Below are 26,988 nucleotides of genomic sequence, written 5' to 3' on the forward strand. Positions count from 1 at the left end.
ATAAAGTTATTATTTTGCTGTCACTTCGTCTGTTTTATAACCAAGAAGGATGTACTTGGTATCAAATGATAGCTCTGAGTCTCCTCTTTCATCTGACATGCGTGGCATATCTATCCAATCACGGGTCCGCGAGTACTTCAAACGAGAGTAATGGGTGTGCAGCGTTGGTTTGTGTACATGACGTTATTATTTTGCAGTCACTTCGTCTGTTTTTATAAGCAAGAAAGATCGATAAACATGGTACCAATGGATAGCCCTGTGACCCCTCTTTCATCTGATATGCGTGCCATATCTATGCGATCACGGGTTCGCGAGTAATTCAAACGAGAGTAATGGGTGCACAGGTGAACGCAGAGAAGTTTAGACTGTAAATATGATGCAATTTGATTTAATTTCATGATTTTTTTTAAATTTTCATACTTCATCGTATAGACAAGTGTGTAGTCTCTTTGGAAAGCCCTAGTTCTGCTCTGTCATGCAATAAAGATTTCATCTCGCTGCGATGAACAGTTCCGGAGCAATTTAACAGAGAAGAAAGGGTGTGTTTTTTGATGCACTTTGCGTCAACTCCGGTGAAAATAAATGTTATAATATTGTTAACATGTCCTTATGAGGTCTGCTACGTTTTACAAGACACATCATGAGCGAAATAAGCAGTCAATGTCATGGCCGAGGACTTCAGCTTTTGCTTTGGATCTACACTGCGACAATTTATTTGCATTAATGAGCAGTTGAACTTGTGTACTTAATAAAGTGGCCAGTGAGGGTATGGTCCTTCAAGCACTGCTAAATCAAAATACTAAGGGAGCCTAAGACTTTTGCACAGTACTGTACATGCAGCAACTGACAGACACAAGTGGTACTTCAAATCAATCACAATAATGTGGATAATGTTGCTGTACTTCAGGCCATTTCTGCAGTGTTGGTCTATTTTTCTCCTGGAATAAGTTGAGTAGAGCACTCTTCTGCTCATTGGCCATCATTTTGTTCAGCTCCTCATTTTGTCTGTCCTCCCGCTCCAGCCTCTGAGTAAAACAGGTAACAGAAAAAAATAGCAACAGTTAAAAAAAAGATTATCAATGAGCAGTTATTCATTTCTACTTTACATGTTGTATTTTTCATATAGTGAATTTGAGAAAATGTACCGTAACTGTAACTGTAATGTAACTAATGCACATCATTCAGCAGTCAAGACATGGTTGGCTGGAGGAGAGGGAGGTCAAAAGGTTTCAACAAGTCAACAAGGGATATTTGCTGGCTATCATTTATCAGTTTACTACAGCACATGAATGGATTCTTAAAGGATTTATCCGGAGTAAAATGCACTTTAGATCAATTTACGGATGATTGGGAGTACATACGTTGAGTTGACATCAAAATCATGTCAATCGGATGTGTTTTGATACGGACTTTCCCCTAAAGATGCCAGCTGCAGCAGCAACATTTCCGGAAAGGTACTGGCTTGATGAAATTCATTCTGGACTCTCTATCCGACCACATAAAGACCTCGGGATACTTCGGTTTGGCTTTAGGGACCCTCTACTCACTACCACGTAACTGTAATGTTGTTTGGAACTGTAGAAGAGGTATATAAATAGCGTTTTGTAGCGGCGAAATTACATGCCCTGGTCACTTCCAGGCTAACGAGTTTTGACTAAAAACGGTAAAATCGAACTTTCTCAAAACACATCCGAATGACATGGTTTTGATGTCAACTCAACGTATGTACTCCCAATCATCCGTAAATTGATCTAAAGTGCATTTTACTCCGGATAATTCCTTTAAGAAACCACAACACATAGAACCAGCTATGAATGCCCTCAAAGCATTTCTTAAAAAAAAAAATTTGGTAACACTTTCTATGAAGGTTGTATTCATAACGCCCTATGAATGCATTCATAATGTTTTATAAGGTGTCTATAAAGCATTGTAATGCTCATTATTACCATTTATATGTATTTACAAGTCGTCATAACCAACTTCATGATGCATTATGACAGCTAATTATGAATGATTATAATTTTAATCTGAATAATGCATTATAAATATGTCAAGATCTGCCTACTCACTTGTCAGTTTTATGATGCATCATAACTACTTTGCTTTGCTAAATGTGTATAGTGATGCATTAAGAGTTTTGACTTCTACTGTAGTCCTATATATCTAGCTATAAGTATATGTAATAAAGTTATAATAATGTATACATCTCCCTACAGCACACAATTATAAACAGCTATGCAATATCGTAAGTGTTATTTGTCAGCTCTAAGTAAAGTGACAAGAATATGACCCTATTATCCTACAATGAAATGAGAGCCTGTACAGTAAAGACAAAAGGAATGCATTTAGTTCACTTTATTTTCATTTAAACCAAAGGTCTATTTTGATTCGAACGATCTTTCATAATGACCCAAGATAGATTTCAGTGGCATTGTGAGTTTTATTCCAATAATAACCACCACTACAAAATATAGGACCATGCCGTGCCACTTTTTTGGCCTGTCTCATTGTGTTTGTGTAATGTGCTCAGAGCACTGATAATCAGTCTGATTATGTGTGTTGATTTAAATGAAAATAAAGTGAACTAAATGCATTCCTTTGGTCTTTACTGTCCAGGCTCTCATTTCATTGTGCCTCATATTTGTTTATAATAACCTTATATCTATTAATAACAACACATCATTTGCTCTACTTTACCTAAAGCTGACAAATAACACCTATGACATTAACATAGTAATTTATAATATTGTGCATATGGGGTAAAGATGCTAGACTGGGTACTTAGTTCATTGCACCCTTTAATTACTCAGTGAACTTATATCTGTTAATAAAAGGGTCATATTCTTGTAATTTTACTTAGAGCTGACAAATAACACTTAAGATATTGCATAGCTGTTGTTAATTGTGTGCTGTACAGAGATGTATACATTATTATAACTTTAGTACATATACTTATAGCTATAGATATATATATGACTACAGTAGAAGTCAAAACTCTTTATGCATCACTATATGCTATATTTAGCAAAGCAAAGTAGTTATGTAATGATGCATCATAAAACTGACAAGTGAGTAGGCAGATCTTGACATATTTATAATGAATTATTCAGATTAAAATTATAATCATTCATAATTAGATGTCATAATGCATCATGAAGTTGGTTATGACGACTTGTGAATACATATAGATGGTAATAATGAGCATTACAATGCTTTATAGACACCTTATAAAACATTATGAATGCATTCATAGGGCGTTATAAATACAACCTTCATAGAAAGTGTTACCAAAATTTTTTTTAAAAAGGATGATGGAAGAATGGGTAACTGACCGTGCATATCTAAAAACTTCCTAAATGTAATTTAAAGGATAATTCCGGTGTGATATTGACCTAAAGTGTGTTGAAACATGATACCGAGTGTGAACGTATGTCTCATAGCTCATCTCGGCTTGTCCCCTGCACTCAGAAATCTGGCGCCATTAGCGCCTGCAGAAAGTCATTAGTTTCTAACAGCGCTACTCGACCAGGGTTCGACCAAGGGGAAACAGGTTCTGGGAGGGTGTTTGGCTCGGGGTCATGGTGCAAAGGACCCTAAAGTGAAATTACTCCGAACCATCGCTTTAAGGGCTACATTTGAGACCTTTTTTTTAAGACCCTTCGAAAACACTGTTTAAAGTCAATCCATTATCATTGACACATTTCAACATATCAACAATCTCTGTAACAGTCAGTAACAGCTGGACATCATACATTCCATGATTGATTCTGATGCAGCATCTAGGAGAAGTGTGTTAAAGTTGATCATGTGTCATCAGCAGTGTTGTGTGTAACGCGTTACAAAGTAACGAATTACAGTAACGTAACTACTTTTTCGAGTAAAAAGCAGTGTAATGCGCTACTACTGAAAATTTGGTAACGTAGTTCCTTTTTCATATCGGCGCAACGTTACTTTTCCCAGGGACAGATTTGACAGCGACTCTCAGCTGCGCGCTTGCGCAATAGGCACAAGCTCCACACGGCAGCCTACGTGACAGAGGCTGGTAGCATGAAGTGCAATCATAGCTCCACACGGTACGTGACAGAGGCTGGTGGCAATGAAGAGCAATCATAGCAAGCGAGACACAGCCAATGCTAAAATCTGAGGGATGGAGGTATTCACATTACTTTGAACTCGTTGAAACTAAGGGGAGGAATGTCAGTGTTAGTTGTAGCCTACACTGTGGCCTGATTTTGTACACTGCTGTTAACTCGTATTGATACGATTTGCACTAGGTTTGCACCAAATTTCGGAGGAGCGCCTGCTTAATGAAAGAGTATAAGGCTATAAAATAACCCCTCATATATTTTGTGTTCACCTATATGCCTAAGATGTATCGAGGCTATGTTATATGATATTGTTTCATAGGGCTTTAGTGGTGGTGTTGAAGCCTATAAGCCCAATGTTTTCTTGTCAAGTGCTCTGTGGCATTTTTTATAATAAAGAGCACAAAAGAAATACCTGTTATGTCCTCCATAGTAGAACTTTATGTAGGCCTACACATTTATTGGGTTCTGCCCAAAGTCGAGCAACATAAAAGTAACGTAAAAGTAACGGGTAACGTAAAAAGTTACTTTCCATAGAGGGTAACTAGGTAAAGTAACGGGTTACTTTTTTGAGAAGTAACGAATAATGAGCAAACACTACTTTTTAAAAGTAACTTCCCCAACGCTGGACATCAGTGAAATAGCCATTTTTTATGTTGCTAAATGGTGGTGCTATGCTACACATACATTTTGGGCATGTGAATATCATCATTACCAAAATAATCCATAACCTGTGAGGCTTGAGCTATTTAAATTTTATTTCATTGTATCACCATTTCAGCATATCCAATGTTTCCCCTACTATGTATTCAGCAGCGGTGCAGTGGCTCTCCTAGAATTTGAGCGCCGAGGTAAAAAAAAAGTCACATGATCAGTAGCCATTTTAAAAACAAATAAATAAAATAATAATTATGAAAAAACATGCAAGTGCACTGCGAGAACAATTGCGGTTCGTTCCTCTCCAGGTTTGAGGTCAACAAATAATAGTAGGCTAACTTTGAAGGTGCAGTCAAGGATTTCACAGGAAATTGTGTTTGTTTGTGTTTATTAAGTTTATTAGCAGACGCAATTTTGTGCAAAAAAACGTAGCCTACATTATAACGAAGGAACCACATGAAACACGCCAGCGAGGTAGCTTGCCTCTACCTTCAGTATTCCCAGACAAAAACCATGCAGGGTTTTTTTTTTTTTTGTTCTATAGGTTTTATATGTGTATACCTATAGGTATATAGGTATATGAGCATTATCCGCCATGTTACAGTCTCCCTTCTCTGCAGAACGCACAAAAAATAATAACTAAAAAATGTAATTCCGAGGAATTACCAGTGCATGAAAATGCAAAACATATATTAACATTAAATGCAAAACAAACTTTCATTTGTAAACAGTTGTGGGCAGTTGGCGGGAGTCATAGTTGATGACAACTGACAGTTGGAAACAGTTAAATAGTTGGATAGTTTAAATTATTTAAAAGTGAATTAATGGATGTGCATAATAATAATAATAATAATAATAAATATAGCTGCAAGCAGCAATGTGGGGGCCAAGCAGTCAGTTCAGCAGGCCAGATTTGCCATGTAAGTCAATGCCGTTGCATCAGACATATAGCCTTAAGCAGTCACAGCAAGTTCCATGCCATACAACCCAAGATTGGCTGAGTTACTAGGTCAAGTTTCACATCAAAACATAACTGATTTTGTGGAGCTGAACCAGGGCTGAGTGTCGCCACCCCCTCCCCCAGCCAGCCCACCGCCGCAACCGCCCCTGCCCATCCCACCCCGCCCCACCCTTGCACGCACGCTTTAGAATGAACTGGATGGAACTTGCTGTCATCAGTTTCACATCAAAAATAAAAGATTGACTGAGATATGATCACACTTGCTGTGATTTAAACAGAGAGGTCAAAAATTGACGTCATAGGGTGTGTTGAACTCGGCTTGGCCCAAGGATTCCAATGATACCTCATTTTGCCATTCGGGTCAACAGGTCAAAAGTTACGTCCGTGAACACAAATCCAACTTTGGCCTGTCGGTGGCGCTAGAGCGCTTGAGGTGCCGGCATGAAACTTGGTGAAATGAATTATTGGACTGTACCCAATTAGTGTGCAAAATTGTATAACTTTTTACCAGACGGTTCTATGGGCTGCCATTGACTTCCATTGCAAAATAATGCGCATCAGCAACTACTGGCCAAAATGCATTTTTGTCAATTACGGAGCCCCCTAGAGGTCAAATGTCACCAAATTTATTGAGCGTCTTCCCGATGGGGTTGGAGGTACATGTACTAAGTTTGGTTTTGATACATGAAAGCGTTGCTGAGAAATGAAATCACTTCCTGTTTGGCGGCTTCGCCGCAAATTTCGATTGGCTGGTACAGGCCAATGCTTCTTTCAATTGTTCCAGAAATCAATGCACTCATCAGGGATGGTCTGAAGATGGCCTCTGCCAATTTTGGTCAGGATCCGCTGAAATTTGTGACCTGCGAAAACTTGTACGCGTTTTTGATTAAATCCAATATGGCGGCTGAATCAATTACGATGACATCACAAGTTGGCTTGGGTCGGCCTAAGGAACTGCAACAGTATTACCAGACATCACTAGTGCGTTTTAATTCTAAGCACAACAGCAGCTACAGGCTAAAAGGCATGTTCCTAAATTACAGCGCCCCCTAGAGGTCAAAGGTCACCAGATTTTTTGAGCGTCCCCTTGATTGGGTCCTGAGTCTATGTACTTAGTTTGGTTATGATAGATGAATGGGTTGCTGAGATATGAGCTCACTTCCTGTTCGGCGGCTTCGCCGCAAATTTCGATTGGATATTACGGGTGAACGGTTATAGTTCCGAAGACAAAACACCACAACTTTTGTGAGGCTTGGTCTGAAGATCATGTGAGTCAAGTTTGGTGACGATCGGACAAAATTTGTGACCTGTGAAGTTTTAGTTTCACTTTCACTAAAATCCAATATGGCGGAAAATCCATCATGGCGGAAAATGACGTCATAGGGTGCGTTGAACTCGGCTTGGTCCAAGGATTCCAACGATACCTCATTTGTGACATTCGGACATACGGGTCAAAAGTTACGTGCGTGAACGCACGTCCAACTTTGGCCTGTTGGTGGCGCTAGAGCGGTCAAGGTGCCAACATGAAACTTGGTGAAATTAATCATGGCACTGTCCCCAATCAGTGTGCCAAATTTCACAACTTTTTACCAGACGGTTCTATAGGCTGCCATAGACTCCAATGGCAGAGGAAAGATGTTAAATAATAATAAGAAATCATAGAAACACAATGGGTGCCTTCGCAGCTTCGCTGCTTGGCCCCCAATAATTATTATTTTTATTTGCTTAGGTAGATAGTTTAATGGATGTTGATAGACAGTTTAATGGATGAAGTGATGAAAAAGAAGTGAAAGAAATTGGGGAAGAGAAAAGTGAGCTATCCAGTTCAGAGAGACACCGAGAAGAGGTTCCATTGAAGTTGCTGCAGTCAGTGAGAGAGCACAGGTGCAGTTGATTGCATTCTAAGTCGTTAATAGCGCTTGGAATGGGCCTTATATCCTTGTAGAATGGAGAGACACAGATAGAGTTGGCTTAGTTGAGCAGCTGGCAGTTGATACAGGTGCATATCAGTTTGATTAGCCCATTGTGATGTCATAGTGCCAATGCTAAGTCTATGGGGAAAATAAGCTTGATTTATGTTAAAGGAAAATTCCGGTATTTAGCACTTTGAGTCCCTTTTCTGGTTTGTTTTGGATGAACTAGAGTGGTGGACACCGAAATTTTGACCATTGGTCCTGTCTCAACCTTTCTGACTCGTTTTGAATCGCCTTTGACTACTCAGAGTGGCTGCCAACAGGCATACAAAAGACTACTCAAACATGTCCTAAAACAACCCTTAACGTTAGTTTTCAAAACTGTGCAACTCACTGAGTGGTTAGTGGTGTTCGTTGATGTTCCAAAACAAGTAGCGTAGTGAAATACAGTTTCTGTCGTGTTTTATTTGCCATTTTGTAAAATCCCATTGATTTCTGTTGGAAGACTCATTGAACGTTGATATTACTGTGCCACCATCTATGCTTCAGGTTCAAATATTGAGCGGAAGTTTATACGCGGTTGTGAGGTGTCTGAATAAATAGTTCCTCAATAGCAAATAAGACGGTTGGAAATCATACATTGCGCCGATATATTTGCTTTTAATAATCAACGAACACCACTAACCACTCGGTGACGAACGTTAAGGGTTGTTTTAAGACAGCAGCCACTCTGAGTAGTCAAAGGCGATTCAAAACGTGTCAGAAAAGTCAAGACAGGACCAATCGTCAAAATTTCGGTGTCAACCACTCTAGTTCATCCAAAACAAACCAGAAAAGGGACTCAAAGTGCTAAATACGGGAATTTTCCTTTAACCCATTAGGCGCCAGGTTTTAAAAAAAACATCATTAGATTTTTACATCAAAATTTCAAAAGGCCATGGCTTGAAAGTGGTCAGAGATAAAGTCCTACTGTAAATGTAAAAATCATTGAGTATGAACAAAAGTTTATGAAGGGGGTAAATGTACACATCTAATTTGCATATTATGATGTCACTGGATGACAACAACCTCGAATTATGCACATTTCAGTAAATACTGGATCATGAACATATAAAACAGTTTTGCTTACTTTTTTGTCATTTCACCCACATAACACCTGAACAGGAAAGCAGTCACATGTAAACCAACAATAGTAATCTATTACTATAACCACAAACCCTATTCTACTATACAATAAAGTAGCCTGGTCAAAACAGTTCCTATCGCGGGTGACTTTGTAGTTCTTCAGAGCCCTATTTTTACTACCCCTGCTGTCTTTACCACGTCCATTACGGACACTATCATCACCTTTACCACTGGCACCTTCAGCTACGTTGGGCAGAGGGTCGACATAAGCATAGTATGTGACATGTGAACTTTTTCTTCAACATTTGGTGTATTTCTGCTTCAATTTGTGCAAAACTGTGGCCTGCATTGCTTCCGTGTTATGGAGGAAATGCACGTCTTCTTATGTGTTTCTCGTGTGTAATTGTGTGTAATACCACGTCCATTACGGACACTATCATCACTATTACTACTGGCACCTACAGCTATGTTGGGCAGAGGGTCGAAATAAGCATGGTATGCTTAGTGAACACTGTCGCAAAGACGCACCTCCATTCAAACGCTCCGTGACCATCACTGCCAATAGACGACAGTGAAGGAGACTGTATGCTGTAAGGATGTGGAGTTACTAGCGGTCAGTCTACGACCATACTACATGCTGAGGGAGTTCTCGCACGCCATTGTCGTTTGTGTCTACGTTCCGCCTCAAGCCCTCCCGGACACAGCGTGTGACGTCATTCACTCTACAGTCGCTAGGCTCCAAACTCAGCACAGTGATGCCTTCTTTGCGATCTCTGGTGACTTCAACCACATTACACTGGATTCCACCCTCACAAACTTTTACCAGTTTGTTGACTGCCCAACTAGGAAAAACAGGACAATAGATCTCATGTATGCAAACCTGAGGGATGCTTACAGTGCCACCCCCCTTCCCCCACTGGGGAAGTCGGACCATAACCTCATTCATCTTCAGCCAATGTACAAGCCAAAAGCTCAGAGACTACCAGTTGCCACGCGCACCTTCAGGAAGTGGACACCGGAAGCGGATGAGGCTTTGAGAGACTGCTTTGAGTCTACTGACTGGAGTGTGCTACTGAATGGAGAGGACTTAGAGGAGGTCACACATTGCACTACTGACTATCTGAACTTCTGTATGGACATTGTTGTTCCCACAAGGACTGTACGCTGCTATCCAAGTAACAAGCCTTGGATAACCAGTAATGTCAAGACCCCTCTCAATAGGAAAAAGATGGCGTTTAAGGAGGGGGACAAGGCAGAGCTGAGGCGAGTACAGGGGGAACTCAAGAATAAGCTGAAAGAGGCTAAGGAGGACTACAGAAGGAAGATGGAACAGAAGCTGCAAGTGTGGGACTGTATGAAATCTATCACTGGCCTTAAGAAGAGCAGCAGCTCTGTGGAGGGAGACCTGGACAGGGCGAACCAGCTGAACCACTTTTACAACAGGTTTGATTGCCCATCCCCCAGCCCCCACCCCACCCCACCTCATTACCAGTGCAACACTCACTCCCACCATCACTCGATATATTGACCACGAGTAGTGCGGCAACAATGGCTTCAGCCAACGGCCATCAGTCTCTAGCCACACGACAACCCTCTCAGAAGCACCCCTCCTCTTCATCACCCTCCACTCCCCTCATCCCCCCCATCATTACAGCTGATCAAGTAAGTTATCTTTTAAAAAAACTTCAAGGACTGTGCTGCTGAACTGGGGGAGCCACTGAAGCACATCTTCAACTGGACTCTACGTCTCGGACAAGTTCCAACACTGTGGAAGACATCATGTCTCACCCCCGTCTCCAAGAAACCACACCCCAGTGAGCTTAATGACTTCAGGCCTGTCGCTCTAACATCACATGTAATGAAAACAATGGAGCGACTGGTCTTAGGTATGCTCAGACCCCAGGTACGCCATGCACTAGACCCGTTACAGTTTGCATACCAGGAGAAAGTGGGCGTGGACGATGCCATCACTTATCTTTTACACAGGACACATTCTCACCTAGACAAGGGGAAAAGTGCTGTGAGAATCATGTTCTTTGATTTCTCAAGTGCTTTTAACACCATCCAACCCCTCAGACTGGGAGACAAGCTCCTGCAGAATGGTGTGGACGCTCACCTGGTAACCTGGATTACAGATTACCTGACACTCTGACACTGTGATCAGCAGCACCGGAGCGCCACAGGGAACTGTGCTCTCTCCAGTCCTGTTCACCCTGTACACATCTGACTTCTGCTACAACACCGAGTCATGCCACATGCAGAAGTTTTCTGATGATACTGCAATTGTGGGGTGTATCAGGGACGAGCAAGAGGAGGAGTACAGGAGCCTGGTGGAGGACTTTGTGCAGTGGTGCAAACTCAATCACCTTCAACTCAACACTTCAAAGACCAAGGAGATGGTGGTGGATTTCCGCAGGTCTAAGCCCGCTCTGCTACCAGTCTCCATTGATGGGGTCAATGTGGAGGTGGTAAGCACCTACAAGTATCTGGGTCTCCACCTGGACAATAAACTGGACTGGTCAGCCAACACTGATGCACTCTACAAGGACAAAGCAGGCTGTACTTCCTGAGGAGGCTGCGGTCCTTCAATGTGTGCAGCAAGCTCCTCAGGATGTTCTACCAGTCTGTTGTGGCCAGCGCCCTCTTCTATGCAGTGGTATGCTGGGGAGGAAGCACAAAGAAGAAGGATACTGGGCGACTTGACAGGCTGGTAAGGAAGGCTGGCTCTGTAGTGGGAGCTGAACTGGAGTGCATTACTTCATTATCTGACAAAAGGACCCTAAACAAACTGATCAACATCTTGGACAATGAATGTCATCCACTCTACAGCACTATCAAAAAGCAAAAGAGCTTGATCAGCTGGAGACTTCGGTCACTGCCATGCACAACTGAAAGGCTGAGGAAGTCATTTGTTCCTAGGGCCATTGAACTGTTCAATGCCTCACTAAAGGGAAGAGGAGAGATAGACTTCTCTGCTTAGCACCTGCCTCTCCACCCTCTCCATGTTTGAGTACTGACTGCCCACTACTGCTTTACTACTGTTTTACTACTGTACACAGCCTAATGTTTTCACTACTGTTTTACTGCTACACTGTTTTTCATGCTATATTAGCACACATGATCAATGGCTGCGGTCAGGCTTCTGCTACAATACTGAATGAATGAATGAATGAATGAATGAACGGCTATAACCCTATTATCTCAACCTGTTCTTGCACTGAAATAGTTTTTTATTTTACCTTGTCTACATTATACTTTACTCTCCTTTTTGTCCATATTATTTATGCTGGTCTATAGACCTTACTCTTGCACTGTTACACTGTTGGACTAATGTTGGACTACCTTTTGCACTTTCACCATGACACTCACTCTCTTGAGCACCTTGCCATGCACACATAACTAAAGGACTTTGGTTGGACTACTTTTTGCACCTTCACCATGACTTTAGCATTTAGCACCTTACCAGTCCCGGCCCTGTCACTACAAGCGTCTTATGCTTGATCACCCTCAAGCACATTGGACTTTCTACAAGCGTCTTATGCTTGATCACCCTCAAGCACATTGGACTTTCTTAATTTAATTTATATAGTGTATTTAGTATTTAGTTTTGTTAGTTTTCTTATCTTCTACTGTCTTTATTGTACAGTGGAGTTTAGTTATATGTTTATACTTATACTTATGTTTACCATTTCTGCTGTAAGTGCATGTTGTATGTGATGTCTGTATGCTACTGAGACCCTTGAATTTCCCCATAGGGATCAATAAAGTATCTATCTATCTATCTCTCTATCTATCTATCTATCTATCATATCCTCCAAAATGCAGATTTTATCCTTTAGAATCAGAATAGGTGAATCAATTTCAACATTTGGTGTATTTCTGCTTAAATTTGTGCAAAACTATGGCCTGCATCGCTTCCGCGTTATGGAGGAAATGCACGCCTTCTTCGTGTGTTTCTCGCATGCTTCCTGAAAACTTTAAAAAAAAAGGTTGAGCTTGAATCGAAGCTCTGGGTGTCTGCCAACTAGTGGTGGAGAGTACAAATGAGATGTCACCGTACATGGATCTATCGTCTGTTTTAATCAGTGACGTTGTTTGTCGCAATTTTGCGACTTTGGCGGGTAAAGGGTTAATATCAAAAAGTACAAAGTTTACAAAAACTAAAAATACATTTCTTTACATCCTTTTCAAGACCTACATTACAAAGTTTGAACAAAGTTTCTACGTTGAAAGGTTGAAGCTGAATTAGACGCAGAAATTTGGTGGGAAGAATAATAATAAGACGACGACTTCGGATAACAGAACAGCGCATTTTCATGCACTGTAATAAAAAAACATGACTTGGAAGTTTTTACAATCTTTAAATGCTGTAAATCCTCAATTATGGCCGGGTTCTATTATTTACCTACAGTGCATTACCTGAGGAACTGCGAAGTGTGCTTGCTCTGGTGCGGTCACCAACGTGAGCAGACAGTGGAATATGTTACTTTGAACCTGGCTTGATCCAAGGATTCTAACAGTGCCTTTCAGTATTGTAGCAGCGGCAATATCTCAAAAGCTCTAGGAGAGGGCTATTCAACTATTGGCCTGCGGGGCGAATGCAGCCCGTTGGATTTTACCTGCGGGCTGCCTTCAAATCTAGCCTCCATGACTAAGATCAAATCAATAAAATAAAACAACAGCAGTGATTAGCTGCAAAAATAACAGTGTTGCACGGCTTGCGCCTCTCACACTGGGCTGTCAGATAACCTACAGAGGAATTGACCAATAGCAGCAGTTAACGTTTCACTGTGTTTTTTTTACCAAATATGAAACATAGAACATTATTGTGTGGCGGCCGGTTTTGATTTCGTGGTGGCCTGCCACAGTTTAGTCAATGTATGGGAAACACTGATGTTATATATTCCATCCCCTATACGGTTTTACTGGTTTATTTGACAAAAAATCTATATGGGCCTGCTCTATAAGCACATTATGTCTGTTTGGAATTGTTTTGAGAGCCTACTGATGTATCTTAGAATAAAGGAATGTCCACCACATCCAGTGTTTTGAGTGTGTGTGTGAATATATTTCACTTAACTCATTAAATGTAGCTGGATAATCATGAACACATCTATAATAACCACAATATGATGTGTGTGTGGTTTGAAATGAGAATAAACAAGAAATAATATTGCCATTAATTGCACATTATAAATAACATAACAATACACCTTACTAGCACTAATGCTTGTGTGAAGCTCACATTTCTTTACCATAATACAGTACAGGGGCCTTCAATCTTTTTCAGCTCAAGGGACCCTTGGCTGAGGCCATAAGGCCAAGGCCAAAATGTTACCAGCTTTCGTGAACATGAAACCAAATTCACAAATCCATTCAATGATTTGGATTAGCTTCAAAATGTAATGTCTTCTCCCAAACTACACGTAGCTGCTCCAATCTAAATTTTTCTTAAAAGTTGTTTTGAGCGCGGGTTCACCGTCGGTCATTGCTTATGGTTAAATAGCCTATCACTTATATTGGTTTAGCTTACTATGTGTCAGTCATTTCCATTACAAATAGGCCTAATACAATTTTAGATATTTAATCCCTAAAACTTATCACATTGTACAGTGGAGTTTTTTTTTTTATATGTATATAACTTTTTCTGCTGTAAGTGCATGTTGTGTGTGATGTCTGTATGCTACTGAGACCTTGAATTTCCCCTTGGGGATCAATAAAGTATCTATCTATCAAAACCGGTTGTCATTTTTATGTTGAGGCGGCGGGGGTGTTGTTGGCAGCTGCTGAAAGTAACTAAAAGTAATTTGTAATCTAACTTAGTTACTTTTAAAATCAAGTAATCAGTAAAGTAACTAAGTTACTTTTTAAAGGAGTAATCAGTAATCAGATTACTTTTTCAAGGTAACTGGCAACACTGATTGCGACTGAAGTTAAATCTAATTAAGTACTGTCTCTGATAGGCCTACAGGCTATATTACAGCGGCTTTTGTTCTTGTACAAACACAAAAACAAACGTCAACAGAATTTGCGTAGGCATATTGAAATAAAGTGAACATCCTTAATGGATAAAACATCCACGAACTAACGCTAACCATTCTGATGACGTAGCGCCTGCATTTTTAAAACATGGCCGCGCCCTAGTGGCGAAAGTCGTTATTCATATGTAATTTTCCAGTGAAACTACTTGAATTTTAGGTTTAATGAAAATCCATGTATCTTCAAAAATGAAAAAGCAACCAAAAAATGGTCACAGTTCTCACTGCTTCATTTCCACTTTAATGGAATATGAGTAATAGGATACGGAACCATTTGCATCTGGAGATAGTTCCTTGTCATGACCAAAATCATAGAAGTTGTCATTACAAGCTACTTATCTCCTATAATCCCGCATGATCTTCACCTATTATATTTGATTGAATGGAGTGCATGAAAATGCACTCTACTGTTATCCGAATTTTTCAATTTAGTAAAACTGCTACAAATGATTAGCTAAGTTAGCTAAGTAACGTGATTAGCATAGCATGTTAGTATAGTTAGCATTTTAGCATAACTGCTAAAAATGATTAGCTAAGTTAGCTAAGCAACATGGTTAGCATGTTAGCATTTTTTCCAAAACTGCTAGAAAACATGAGCTAAGTTAACTAACTTGGTCAAAATAATTAGCTTTGTTAGCATAACTGCTAGCAAACATTAGTGCCATTCCAACTGTCAGTTATCGTCAACTATCTACCTATATAGAGCCTTTAAACTATTTGTCTACCAACACGCATTAAACTATCAGTATGTCAACAACCTTTAAACTATCTACATATAACTTTTAAACTTTCAACATTCATTAAACTATCTGTCTATGAAACTATCTGTCTATTAACAACTGTTAAACTATCTACATTCAACTTTTAAACTGTCTGTCTAAACTATCAACTTTTTATTAAGCTATGCTATGTCTGTCCTAGCTTCATTTTCATGCACTCGTAATTCCCTGGAATTACATTTTCTAGTTATTCTTCTTCTAACGCTTTTTGTGCGTTTAATACAGCTTCAACCGTTTAACTTAGAAACTTCATTCAAACTGTGTTGCGTAGGTCTTACTTATGTGACTTCAGCTATGTATTTTCAACTTTTTCAATACTTTTTAAACTATTAATTAAAAACTACAAAAATTTCCCCATTGACTTAACATTAGATTATGACATCACAATAGAGCAATTAGAATCCTATGCCAGGTGTTCAGGCCACCTGCAGCCACTGTCTCAGAGGCCGTTTATACGAGAACGATTGCGAAGGAAGACGACAAAATATTTTATCATAAGTGCCTTTCGTTTACACGGCGACCCCGCCATCGGGGCTTGAAGACGCAAAAATCTGAAGACTCCTTCCAGAGTGTAGAGTTTTGAAGACGACCCGGGTTGCGTCTCCGTCTAAACGGCTAAACCAAAGATCCTTGATTACCTTTCTGGCTAAACTGTCAAATTAGAATGTCTGCGCGTGACCGGGGTTCTATCACACCACCACCCAGCAGTCTGGAATGCATATCCAATCGAATATCACATACTCTTGCGTCTTCATATAAACAAAGATTTCCCCCTGAGAATGCTCGTCTAAACGCGAATAAAAAAAATGAAGACGAGACGCCACTTCTGTATCTTCTCTTTTCATCGTCACCGTATAAACGTAGCCTCAGGCTGTCTCAGTCTTTATGCATACAATATGGCTGTATTAAGACTTCAGATCCTGTTCAACTGCTTCCTGTGCCCACAACTGTTTCAAAATAAAAGTCCCTTTAAACTATCCAACTTTTTAACTGTTCAACTACTGTCAACTGTTCAACTGTTGTAACTGTCAGTCAACTATGACTCCCATCAACTGTATCCTCTGCCTTCAACTATTTCAAAATAAAAGTCCTCACTAGCTAGATGGCATAATTAGCATTGTTAGCATAATTAGCATTTTAGCATAACTGCTAAAAATGATTAGCTAAGTTAGCTGAGTCACATGGTTAGCATAGTTAGCATATTAGCATCGTTAGCATGCTAGTTTAGCAAAGCTGCTAAAAATGATTAGCTAAGTTAGCTAAGTAACATGGTTAACATTGTTAATATTGTTAGCATTTTAACATAACTGCTAAAAATGATTATCTAAGTTAGCTAAGTCACATGGTAAACAGCATGTTAGCATTTTTTACAAAACTGCTAGAAAACATGAGCTAAGTAACTTTGTTAACATAATTAACGTTGTTAACATAGTTAGCATAACTGCTAGCAAACATTAGAGCCATTCCAACTGTCAGTTATCCTCAACTATCTACCTATATAGAGCCTTTAAACTATTTGTCTATCAATATGCATTAAACTATCAGTCTATCAACAACTTTTAAACTATCTACATTTCATTTTTAGACTTTCAACATTCCTGAAACTATGTGTATCAACATCCATTAAACTATATGTCTATTAACAACTTTTAAACTATCTACATTCAACTTTTAAACTGTCTACTTCTAAACTATCAACTTTTATTAAGCTATGCTGTCTGTCCTAGCTTCATTTTCATGCACTCGTAATTCCCTGGAATTACATTCTCTAGTTTATTGTTGATATTCTCCTTAATCTAGTCTAACCAACATTTTATATAAATTGAAGTATTATATTGTTTTGTATTTGTATGTCGCTTTGGACAAAAACATATGCCAAATCCCATAACCATATAAGACCATTCATGCTCAAGATGTCTTTTCACAGATTGATTTCTTATTTAACATTTTTTTTGCTAGTTAGTCATTAGTCATTACCAGACAATGCTGACAGGGTTCTTGCTGATAGATGAACTCAGGTGCTTTTGGGAAGTACACCTTCAGTTTGTCCCACACCTCCACAGACACCAGCCTCCTCTCACTCGCCAGGATACTGAGGCCCCCTGGAGAACAGGGTGAAAACACAGAGTAAAGTGAGGGCCCAAGTAAAATTTCTGCATTGCAATTAAGTGTGTGCAGATATCTACCATGAGGACAGAGGATGTCTTCATTGATGGTCTTCATGCCCTCAGTATCCATGTCTTCTCTGTCTGTCGTCTTTGCACCTGTATTGTAAACACATACAATCCGTCAAAGAATAGATAGAATGGATGAACAGAGTATTTTACCCTTTTCTTTAATAACAGGTTATTGCCACTTTGGTCTGTCAAAAACATACTCAGATGCTATTTTATGGCGGTAAAATATCATGAAGACCTTGTGGTTATTTTTTCATACTCTCCCATTTTACTTTAGAATTAAGGCAGACTTCTACAATAGCAGTGGGTTATCTAAAATAGAATAGAAACCACCTTACTTTTACTGTTGCAGAAAAGTGGAGCGTGGACTTTCTCATAAACTTGATGAATGCCATTAAAATCTACGGAGAACACAATTGTGCCTGACTTTAATTGTGGGGGAAAAAAGAGTTTGGAGAACTACAGTGGGTTCATTCGCGCTTTCCGTGATTCACGCAGCTGCGTGATATGTACAACATATCGCCACGAGATGGCAGCTTAAGTCCGCTATAGCATTGCCGGTAAACAGGGCATTGATTGATACTGTAAGCTACAGAACGATACTAAAGATCACCACGTTGAAGTCATACAGTAGACTATGCTAAATCAGAGCCTACTTTTTTTATCAAGCTGGGGCCAGAGATGATGACCTTTGACGAACAGTTTAGGCCTACTGAAAATGAGTGTTCAGTGAACACATAAAATCGCAAGTTTGTTAGCTAACAGAAATGTAGTGATTGTGACACTCAGAACAATGAAGTATAAGTCTGTCTGCAAACGTGAACACATAAAATCGCAAGTTTGTTAGCTAACAGAAATGTAGTGATTGTGACACTCAGAACTATGAAGTATAAGTCTGTCTGCAAACGGGACATTCTAAAACGCTTAACGTGAAAAAGCTTAATGTGACGTAAGGTCAGAAAACAACGATCAATCACCAAATTTCTCATGGCCATATCTTGTCATGCCTGTCCATATCTTCAAACTAAACTGAAATCCAACGATTATAGAAAATATCTCAGATTAACATTTTCTTTTTCATTGGCGCCTATGGCGAGAAAAAGGCTTAACGTGGTTTAATGTACCTAAACAACAATCAATGATTGCCAAATTTATCTTTCATATTGCTCCTCATAAGGACATAAAACTGTCAAAATATCAAACCCAAAGTCCAATTATTATGGATGTTATCTGACATTAAGCGTTTCAGCCTATATTAAAAGGAAAAAGATTAACGTGATTCAATGTACCTAAACAATGCTCAGTGATCACCAAATTTCTCTCATATATTGCTCATCATAACCACTTAAAACTACAAAAATATCGAACCCAAAGTCCAATTATTATGGACATTACCTGACATTAAGACTATGACGCTGGCTATGGCTTAACGTGGAGTAAGGTTGGAAAACAACAACCAATGATCACCAAATTTCTATCATATTGCTCATCATAACCACTTAAAACTATACAAATATGGAACCCAAAGTCCAATTATTACAGTGCATGAAAATGCACTGTACTGTTCTTCCTAGGCTTCTTCTTCTTTTTATTACAGTGCATGAAAATGCACTGTACTGTTCTTCCTAGGCTTCTTCTTATTACAGTGCATGAAAATGCACTGTACTGTTCTTCCAAGGCTTCTTCTTCTTCTTTTCTTCTTCTAACACAGTTATTGCAGCTTCAACCGTTTAACGTAGAAACTTCATTCAAACTATGTTACGTAGGTCTTACTTAGGACATCTGGGCTTTGTATTTTTCATCTTTGTAACTTTTATACTTTTTAAACTATTAATAAAAAACTATTCAAAATTTCCCCATAGACTTATCATTGGGCTGATGACATCACAATGGGCTAATTAACTTGATTTGCACCTGTATCAACTTCCAGCTGCTCAACTAAGCCCCATCAAAGAGCCAGTTAAACTGATTGATTGATTGATTAAACTATTCATTAAAAACTATTAGGCCTTTATGACATCACAGCAATTAGAATCTTGTGCCAGGTGGCCAGGCCACCTGCATCAACTGTCAGTTTCTCAGGCTTTAAGCATACAGTCTCCTTCTCTTAAGACTAGCCTACACATCCTGTTCAACTGTTTCAACTGTTCAGTCATTCCAACTATTTTAAACCTCATCTACCTAACAAATAATTACAGTGCATGAAAATGCACTGTACTGTTCTTCCTAGGCATTTTAATATTATTATTCTTCTTCTAACGCAGTTAATGCAGCTTCAACCGTTTAACGTAGAAACTTCATTCAAACTATGTTACGTAGGTCTTACTTAGGACATGTGGGCTTTGTATTTTTCAACTTTGTAACTTTTATACTTTTTAAACTATTAATTAAAAACTAATCAAAATTTCCCCATAGACTTAACATGGGCTGATGACATCATAATAGAGCAGTTAAGCAATTAGAATCCTAGGCCAGGTGTTCCGGCCACCTGCATCAACTGTCAGTTTCTCAGGCTTTAAGCATACAGTGTCATTCTCACATCTTGTTCAAATGTTTCCTCTGTCCACAACATAATTTAACCATGACTATCCACCTATTTAACTGTTCAGTCATTCCAACTATATTAAACCTCATTTACCTAGCAAATCATTTAACCATTTAAACTATCCACCTATTTAACTGTCCAGTCATTCCAACTGTGTTAAACCTCATCTACCTAGCAAATAATTTAACCTTTTAAACTATCCACCTATTTAACTGTTCAGTCATTCCAACTATATTAAACCTCATCTACCTAGTTCAGTCAGTCATTCCAACTACATTAAACCTCATCTACCTAGCAAATAATTTAACCATTTAACCCTTTGCAGACCGCACGCTCTAATTTCGGTACCCCAGTACCGATGACGTTCAGTCTAATAACTCAGCCATACCCCAACCAATTTTATCAATGAAAACTTCTTCAAAAACGTCACATCATAGGCTTTCTGGCGATATGATTGGTTAAGGGATTTGTGGCGCGAATTTATTTTACTACGTGAAGGAAAAATCAAGAGTTGACGTCTCCCTCCACTAGAGGAAAAACAGCAGGAAACACTATGCATCGTTGATCTTGACGTCGTCTAAAGGAGAAACTACTGGATCATCTGAGGTAAAAACAAGTCTTTTTATGTTATTACTACTTGTTATCCATGTTATTACATCAAAATCGTTTTTAAGTTATTTTTGCTGGTAATTACACCTTGTATGCATGGCCGTAACATAATGCGTGTGTGTGTTCACTTCAGCTGATATGACAGCTGGTATTTTAGCACACCGTAATCTTTAGTAAACTCATTATTTTCAGTCATTTCTGGGGGGTTACTATATGTCAACCAAGATTACAGACCTACTAGGACTGACATTTTAACGATTTGTTCTATTTTGAACGATGTTCCTTGTCAGCTGATACAGAAAACTAGCTAAGTTAGGTAACGTTAGCATCAGAAGAGGCTGCAACATGTCTCTGTCGCGTAGTCGCGATAAAGTTCACTCCCGTGCTTCATGACTGCCAACTTTATGTCAAGTACACCTAATCGGTATTTTATTGTCAAATAAACCTTTCATTCCTTTGTAATATGTATAGCACAATTTACAGTTGTTTGTAGCCAAGTCCTTAGATAGAAACATCTGACATGAATGACAAAGTTAATGTTACGTTACCGACGTGAAGACTGTGTTGATCACCGATGGTGTAACGTAAGGATTTTATTCATTGACTGCTGTATTCATGAATACATGACTGAAGATTTGTTATAAATGTGTCTTAGTATTGTTTAGCTTTTAGGCTGTAAGGTTGGCTGCTACGATTATGATGTTTTTGGGTGGCTAACTATGATGGGAGCTCATACACCCAAGCCTACTCATCGACACATTATTTTCTAAGGGGGTGTTTTGTCTTTACGCAACTGCAGTAGCCTATGCACGGTGTGTATGTGTATGCATACGCTGTTTAGATGTTTTCTGTCATACCTCCTGACTCATGTTCATGAATCAATGTTTGCTTGTAAGCTGGTATGCTATGTATGGTTTAGCCAAGGCAATAACACCTAGTGAGCTCTGAGACTAATGTTACCTCTCCAAGCAATATTGGAGTCCTCCAGTGACAATAATACTTTTAGTGAAAAGAGTCAAGGTTTGTGGTGATTAAGATTATGTGGAAGTAATGTAAAATAAAACTAAACAACCTATTTACTATCAGACCTGTGATTTTTTGTTATTTTAGATGGAGGGAGAGAAGTATGTGCAACTGAGGTGAAAGCAGCCGACTGCTGATGGCAAACATGACCCCAAGGACCACAGTGGCATGGACATGGGACATGGATGGGTAGTTTCTGAATGAAGAGGAAGACAATGATGTGGTAGAGGAGGAGAGTAATCTCCCATCATCCTCAGCTGGGTAAGCATGTTTGTTTGTGTGTGTGTGTGTGTGTGTGTGTGTGTGTGTGTGTGTTCGCCCAACTGGGCGTATGCACATTTCTGGTTGTGATAAGAGTGTTGCTTATAACAATAATGACAGGGATTATAGTGATAATAGTTTGGTTAGATTTGTAATTCAATTTCTAATTTTCTTATCTGACAATTTCTTTATTTTGAGCTTGGTCAAGTCCCATGTTAGGTAGAAAGCATACATTTTTGCCTATCCTTCTAACACAGACAGGGACACCAACTCCAGTAGCATTTACACCTCATCGTCTGCTAGGCTTAGATGGACACACACACACACACACGGATCTGGTGTGAATGCGGCGTTAGTGTATCACCTTATGTGTAGGGCAAATGATACCGATAATTATATATTGTATCAAATGATATGCTGTATGGTTGTTAAATGTATTGAATTTCTTCCAATGTTTTAATTGTTTATATGTGTGAATGTTAATATGAATTGATTCTTTGTTCATCATGTTAAAGTATTTTGTTGATCTTTGTTATACTGTTGTCTTGTCATTCTTGTAGTTCTAATAGTTACTGCTTGTTTGTAAACATATGTTTTGTTATTTACCTGAAGTTGTTGTTTCTGATTATTTAATGAAATTGTTAAAGACTTATCTAAATAAAATGATTTATTTCTTCTTTCGTAAACCTAACACATGTGCCAGCGTCTCTTATTCTTGTTTTCATAGTAGAATGAAGCACACGGAGAAGCAGTTACCATCTGGCTAGTCTTTATTTCAGCTTTTATCTTTCCTCCCCACAATTGATTTAGCCTCTTCAGAGTACAGTAAGATATCCTATATTTAGCTATGCATCTCGTTTTGATGGTAAAACATCTTATATTTGTTACATGACCATTATATCTGTGTATTTTTGGTCAGATGTCAAACCAGGAAAGGAAAACATCCTACTCTTTAAAAATTCTACATGTTACTGCGACTTGCAGTTATGAGTAAATTAATCATAACTTCTGAACCAAAGGTGATAAATTGATTCTGTTTTTTTCACTGAGGAGATCACAACATTGTCTATCTTTCACACACTATATCTACAATAGACATTAGGTGAAAAGCAAGATTCATCTTTACAAATATATATTTGCGTGTTTTTTTATGTTGAATTTTGAAGGTATTGTTTAAAAACAATGTGTGTTACACTCAAACTTATTAACTATGATATGTACCATTTTAAAGGGCTAGTTCTCCTGATTACAATGGTGGGTATATCTTATCTCTGCCATGTAGCATGGCCACACAATAAGCCTTTTTGTCTCACAAGGGCATCACGTATGAAAAATCGGAATGTTTCGTGCCGTCTGCAAAGGTCTAATACATTTATCATAACTTTTGAACAAAAGGTGATAAATTGATTCTGTTTTCATCACTGAGTAGAGGACAAAATTGTGAATCTCCCATACACTCTAAGGTTTTCTCTGTCTACAACAGAAATTGGGGGAAAAATGAGATTTATCTTGACAAACTGATAGTTTTGTGTTTTTTGGGGTTGAATTTTAAAGATATTTTTTTAAAAATATGTGTGTTCTCCTCAAAATTATTAATTATAATTTTATATTTTATACCATTTGAAAGGGCTATATCTCCTGATTATAATGGTGGGTAAATGATATCTCTGTCATGTAGCATAATCACACAATAAGCCTTTTTCTGCCATAAGGCAATCGAGTATGAAAAAATGGAATGTTCGGCGCGGTCTGCAAAGGGTTAAACTATCCACCTATTTAACTGTCCAGTCATTCCAACTATATTAAACCTCATTATGTTGGTTGCCAATTAGCACATCATCTGTTTTAAAAATATATTTCACACCATATGTTTTGCATTTTCATGCACTGGTAATTCCCTGGAATTGCGTTTTCTAGTTTTACCATTTAAACTATCCACCTATATTAAACCTCATCTACCTAGCAAATAATTTAACCATTTAATATCCACCTATTTAACTGTTCAGTCATTCCAACTCTATTAAACCTCATCTACCTAGTAAATAATTTAACCATTTAAACTATCCACCTCTTTAACTGTTCAGTCATTCCAACTATATTAAACCTCATCTACCTAGCAACCAATATAGCAACCACCTCAAGTACCCTAGCAACAGCCTAGCAACCATGTCATATACCCCAGCAACAGCCTAGCAACCACTTCCACAGTTACAACCTAGCAACCAGCATAGCAATCAATGAGTTTAACCTAGCAACCAGCATAGCAACCACCACAACTAACCTAGCAACAGCCTAGCAACCACCTCAAGTACCCTAGCAACAGCCTAACAACCATGACAAATACCCTAGCAACAGCCTAGCAACCATGTCAAATACCCTAGCAACAGCCTAGCAACCACTTCCACAGTTACAACCTAGCAACCAATGAGTTAAACCAAGCAACCAGCATAGCAACCACCACAACTGAGCTAGGAACAGCCTAGCAACCACCTCAAGTACCCTAGCAACAGCCTACCAAACATGTCAAATACCCTAGCAACAGCCTAGCAACCATGTCAAATACCCAAGCAACAGCCTAGCAACCACCACAATGTCAACCTAGCAACCACCATAGCAACCAACAGGATTACCCAAGCAACCAGCATAGCATCCATTTAATTTGGCATAACAACCAACATATGCACCCTAGCAACACTATTGCAACAATATCTGCATTATTTGTTTTTTTCTCTGTATGATATTTTACATATTTTTTGCATTTTCATGCACTGTATTTCCTTCAGGAAATGCTTTTCTAGTTATGGATGTTATCTTGCATTAAGCGTTTCTGCTTCAATGAGGCCTATATTAAAAGGAAAAAGCTTAACGTGATTCAATGTACCTAAACAACGCTCAGTGATCACCACATTTCTCTCATATATTGTTCATCATAACCACTTAAAACTATAAAAATATCGAACCCAAAGTCCAATTATTATGGACGTTATCTGACATTAAGCGTTTCTACTTCATTGAGGCCTATATTAAAAGGAAAAAGCTTAACGTGGTTCAATGTACCTAAACAACGCTCAGTGATCAGTCGCCAAATTTATCTCATATATTGCACCTCATAAGCACATAAAACTGTCAAAAAATCGAACCCAAAGTCCAATTTTTATGGACGTTATCTGACATTAAGCGTTTCTGCTTCATTGAGGTCTATTGAAAGGAAAAAGCTTAACATGGTTTAATGTACCTAAACAACGATCAGTGATCACCAAATTTCTATATTGCTCATCATAAGCACTTAACACCATTACATTCCAAATGCACATTCTTAATAGGCATTCTCTGTTACCATTTTAAATCCGCATTCTATGCAAACATTCTAAATGGCTAAACGCCATTTCAAGTAACCATTCTCCATTAAATTCTAAATACACATTCTAAGTCAACATTCTTCATATTCTCTGACTAACTATTTAGCCACAGTGAAGAAGAGTGGCGTTTTGGACGTTAGCTACACAGGAATGCTATTAGATCCAGAGTTTTTATTCCTTTTAGACCTTTAGAATATGAAGAATGTTGATGATGATATATATTAGGGGTGTAACGGTACACAGAATGGTTCGGTTAATAAAACTGAAAATAGGCCTACAGCATCTCTTATTTCTGAAAGTGCAAATTACATAGAATAATGATTTTTTTAGAATCCACTTAAGCAAGACCTTCAACATCCGTGTTTAGTTGTATATGGAAGGGTCTACAATTTGCCTCAATATTTTTCAGTGTGTGTACAGTAATAATCTACTGTGAAAATATACAGTAATAATAACTGTGAAAATATCACACTATTTTGCCTTCTTTTAAAAACGAAATTGCTCCTTTCTTTTTATAAACAGGCTACAACTAGAAGTCACGTGACTTTACCCTTCGACGTTAAAGGGACACCAGGCAACGTTTTCGTGTTAATTAATCATCTTCGTAAGTCGGTATATGGTTAAATGACTCATTACGGGGCAAATGAAGGCTCTCTCGCCCGCCCCTATTGCCTGTAGGAAGAATATCCCACTTGCAAGTTCTGTGTATCCTACCCGCCGACCGAAGCAGGATCAGTTTACAGCACAGAGGCAGGCTAACGAAACGCTAGAGATTGTTGCAAACATGTGTATAATGGCAGAGCCAGCGAAGAAGCAGCGAAAACCCTTGACGTAGACGCAAAGAAAAGGAAAAGAGCTTCAGACCGAGCGAGGGGGAGTTTCGTAGAGAAAAAGCATCAGGCTTGCCTGGTGTCCCTTTAACTCACCGTGGCATGGTTTGTTTATTAGCCTGGTTAGCGTTGACACTTTATTTTACTGTCTATGCACTTAACACTGCCAGCTCCTCATGTGAGAAGTTACCCTATCATAAAGGTAATTACCACGCAATTTACATAGCTTTCTGTCATTATGAAATCATTTTAAGCCATAGGTTTTGGCCCTATTTGTATGTGTATTAGGGCTGGGATAAACGATTATTTTTTAAACAATTAATCTAGCGATTATTTTTTCGATGCATCGATTAATCCAACGATTCATTTTTTCAGTCCGATTCGATTAACGGTTCGTACTACTTCTCCTTGGGACAAGCACTTTTGAGTCTTGCCCAGTTTATTTTGTGCTGTTTCAGTTGTCCTACTACAAACTGCACAGGGACCCGCCTCAGGAAAATAATTTTGGAGTCCCCAGTTCTACAACCCCAATTCCAAAAAAGTTGGGATGCTGTGTGAAATGTAAATAAAATCAGAATCTGTTAAAATCTCATTTGAAATAATTGCGTTGACTTTATGCCCACACT

The 26,988-nt window shown here is 38.8% G+C and overlaps 1 protein-coding gene across 5 annotated transcripts in view; it reads right to left on the minus strand.

Annotated features, from left to right (window-relative positions):
- usp48 (ubiquitin specific peptidase 48) overlaps nt 1-26,988 on the minus strand; it is a 253,629-nt gene that overhangs the window by 58,682 nt on the left and 167,959 nt on the right. For 3 of the 5 annotated variants that reach the window (XM_076268712.1, XM_076268713.1, XM_076268710.1), the window contains 4 exons: nt 18,074-18,136; nt 17,745-17,822; nt 17,536-17,660; nt 903-1,025 (listed from right to left, as the gene is read on the minus strand). In XM_076268712.1, the coding sequence (XP_076124827.1) occupies nt 903-1,025; nt 17,536-17,660; nt 17,745-17,822; nt 18,074-18,136 (389 nt within the window). Of the gene's footprint in view, nt 1-902; nt 1,026-17,535; nt 17,661-17,744; nt 17,823-18,073; nt 18,137-26,988 lie in introns of those variants that run through there. The other 2 variants (XM_076268711.1, XM_076268714.1) reach the window with 2 other exon arrangements.

The sequence above is a fragment of the Alosa pseudoharengus genome, unplaced genomic scaffold, assembly GCF_046254945.1.
Source record: "Alosa pseudoharengus isolate Yale_2024_CS ecotype anadromous, Long Island Sound unplaced genomic scaffold, YU_APseudo_1.1 YU_APseudo_1.1_scf_5, whole genome shotgun sequence".
Lineage (NCBI taxonomy): Eukaryota > Metazoa > Chordata > Actinopteri > Clupeiformes > Clupeidae > Alosa > Alosa pseudoharengus.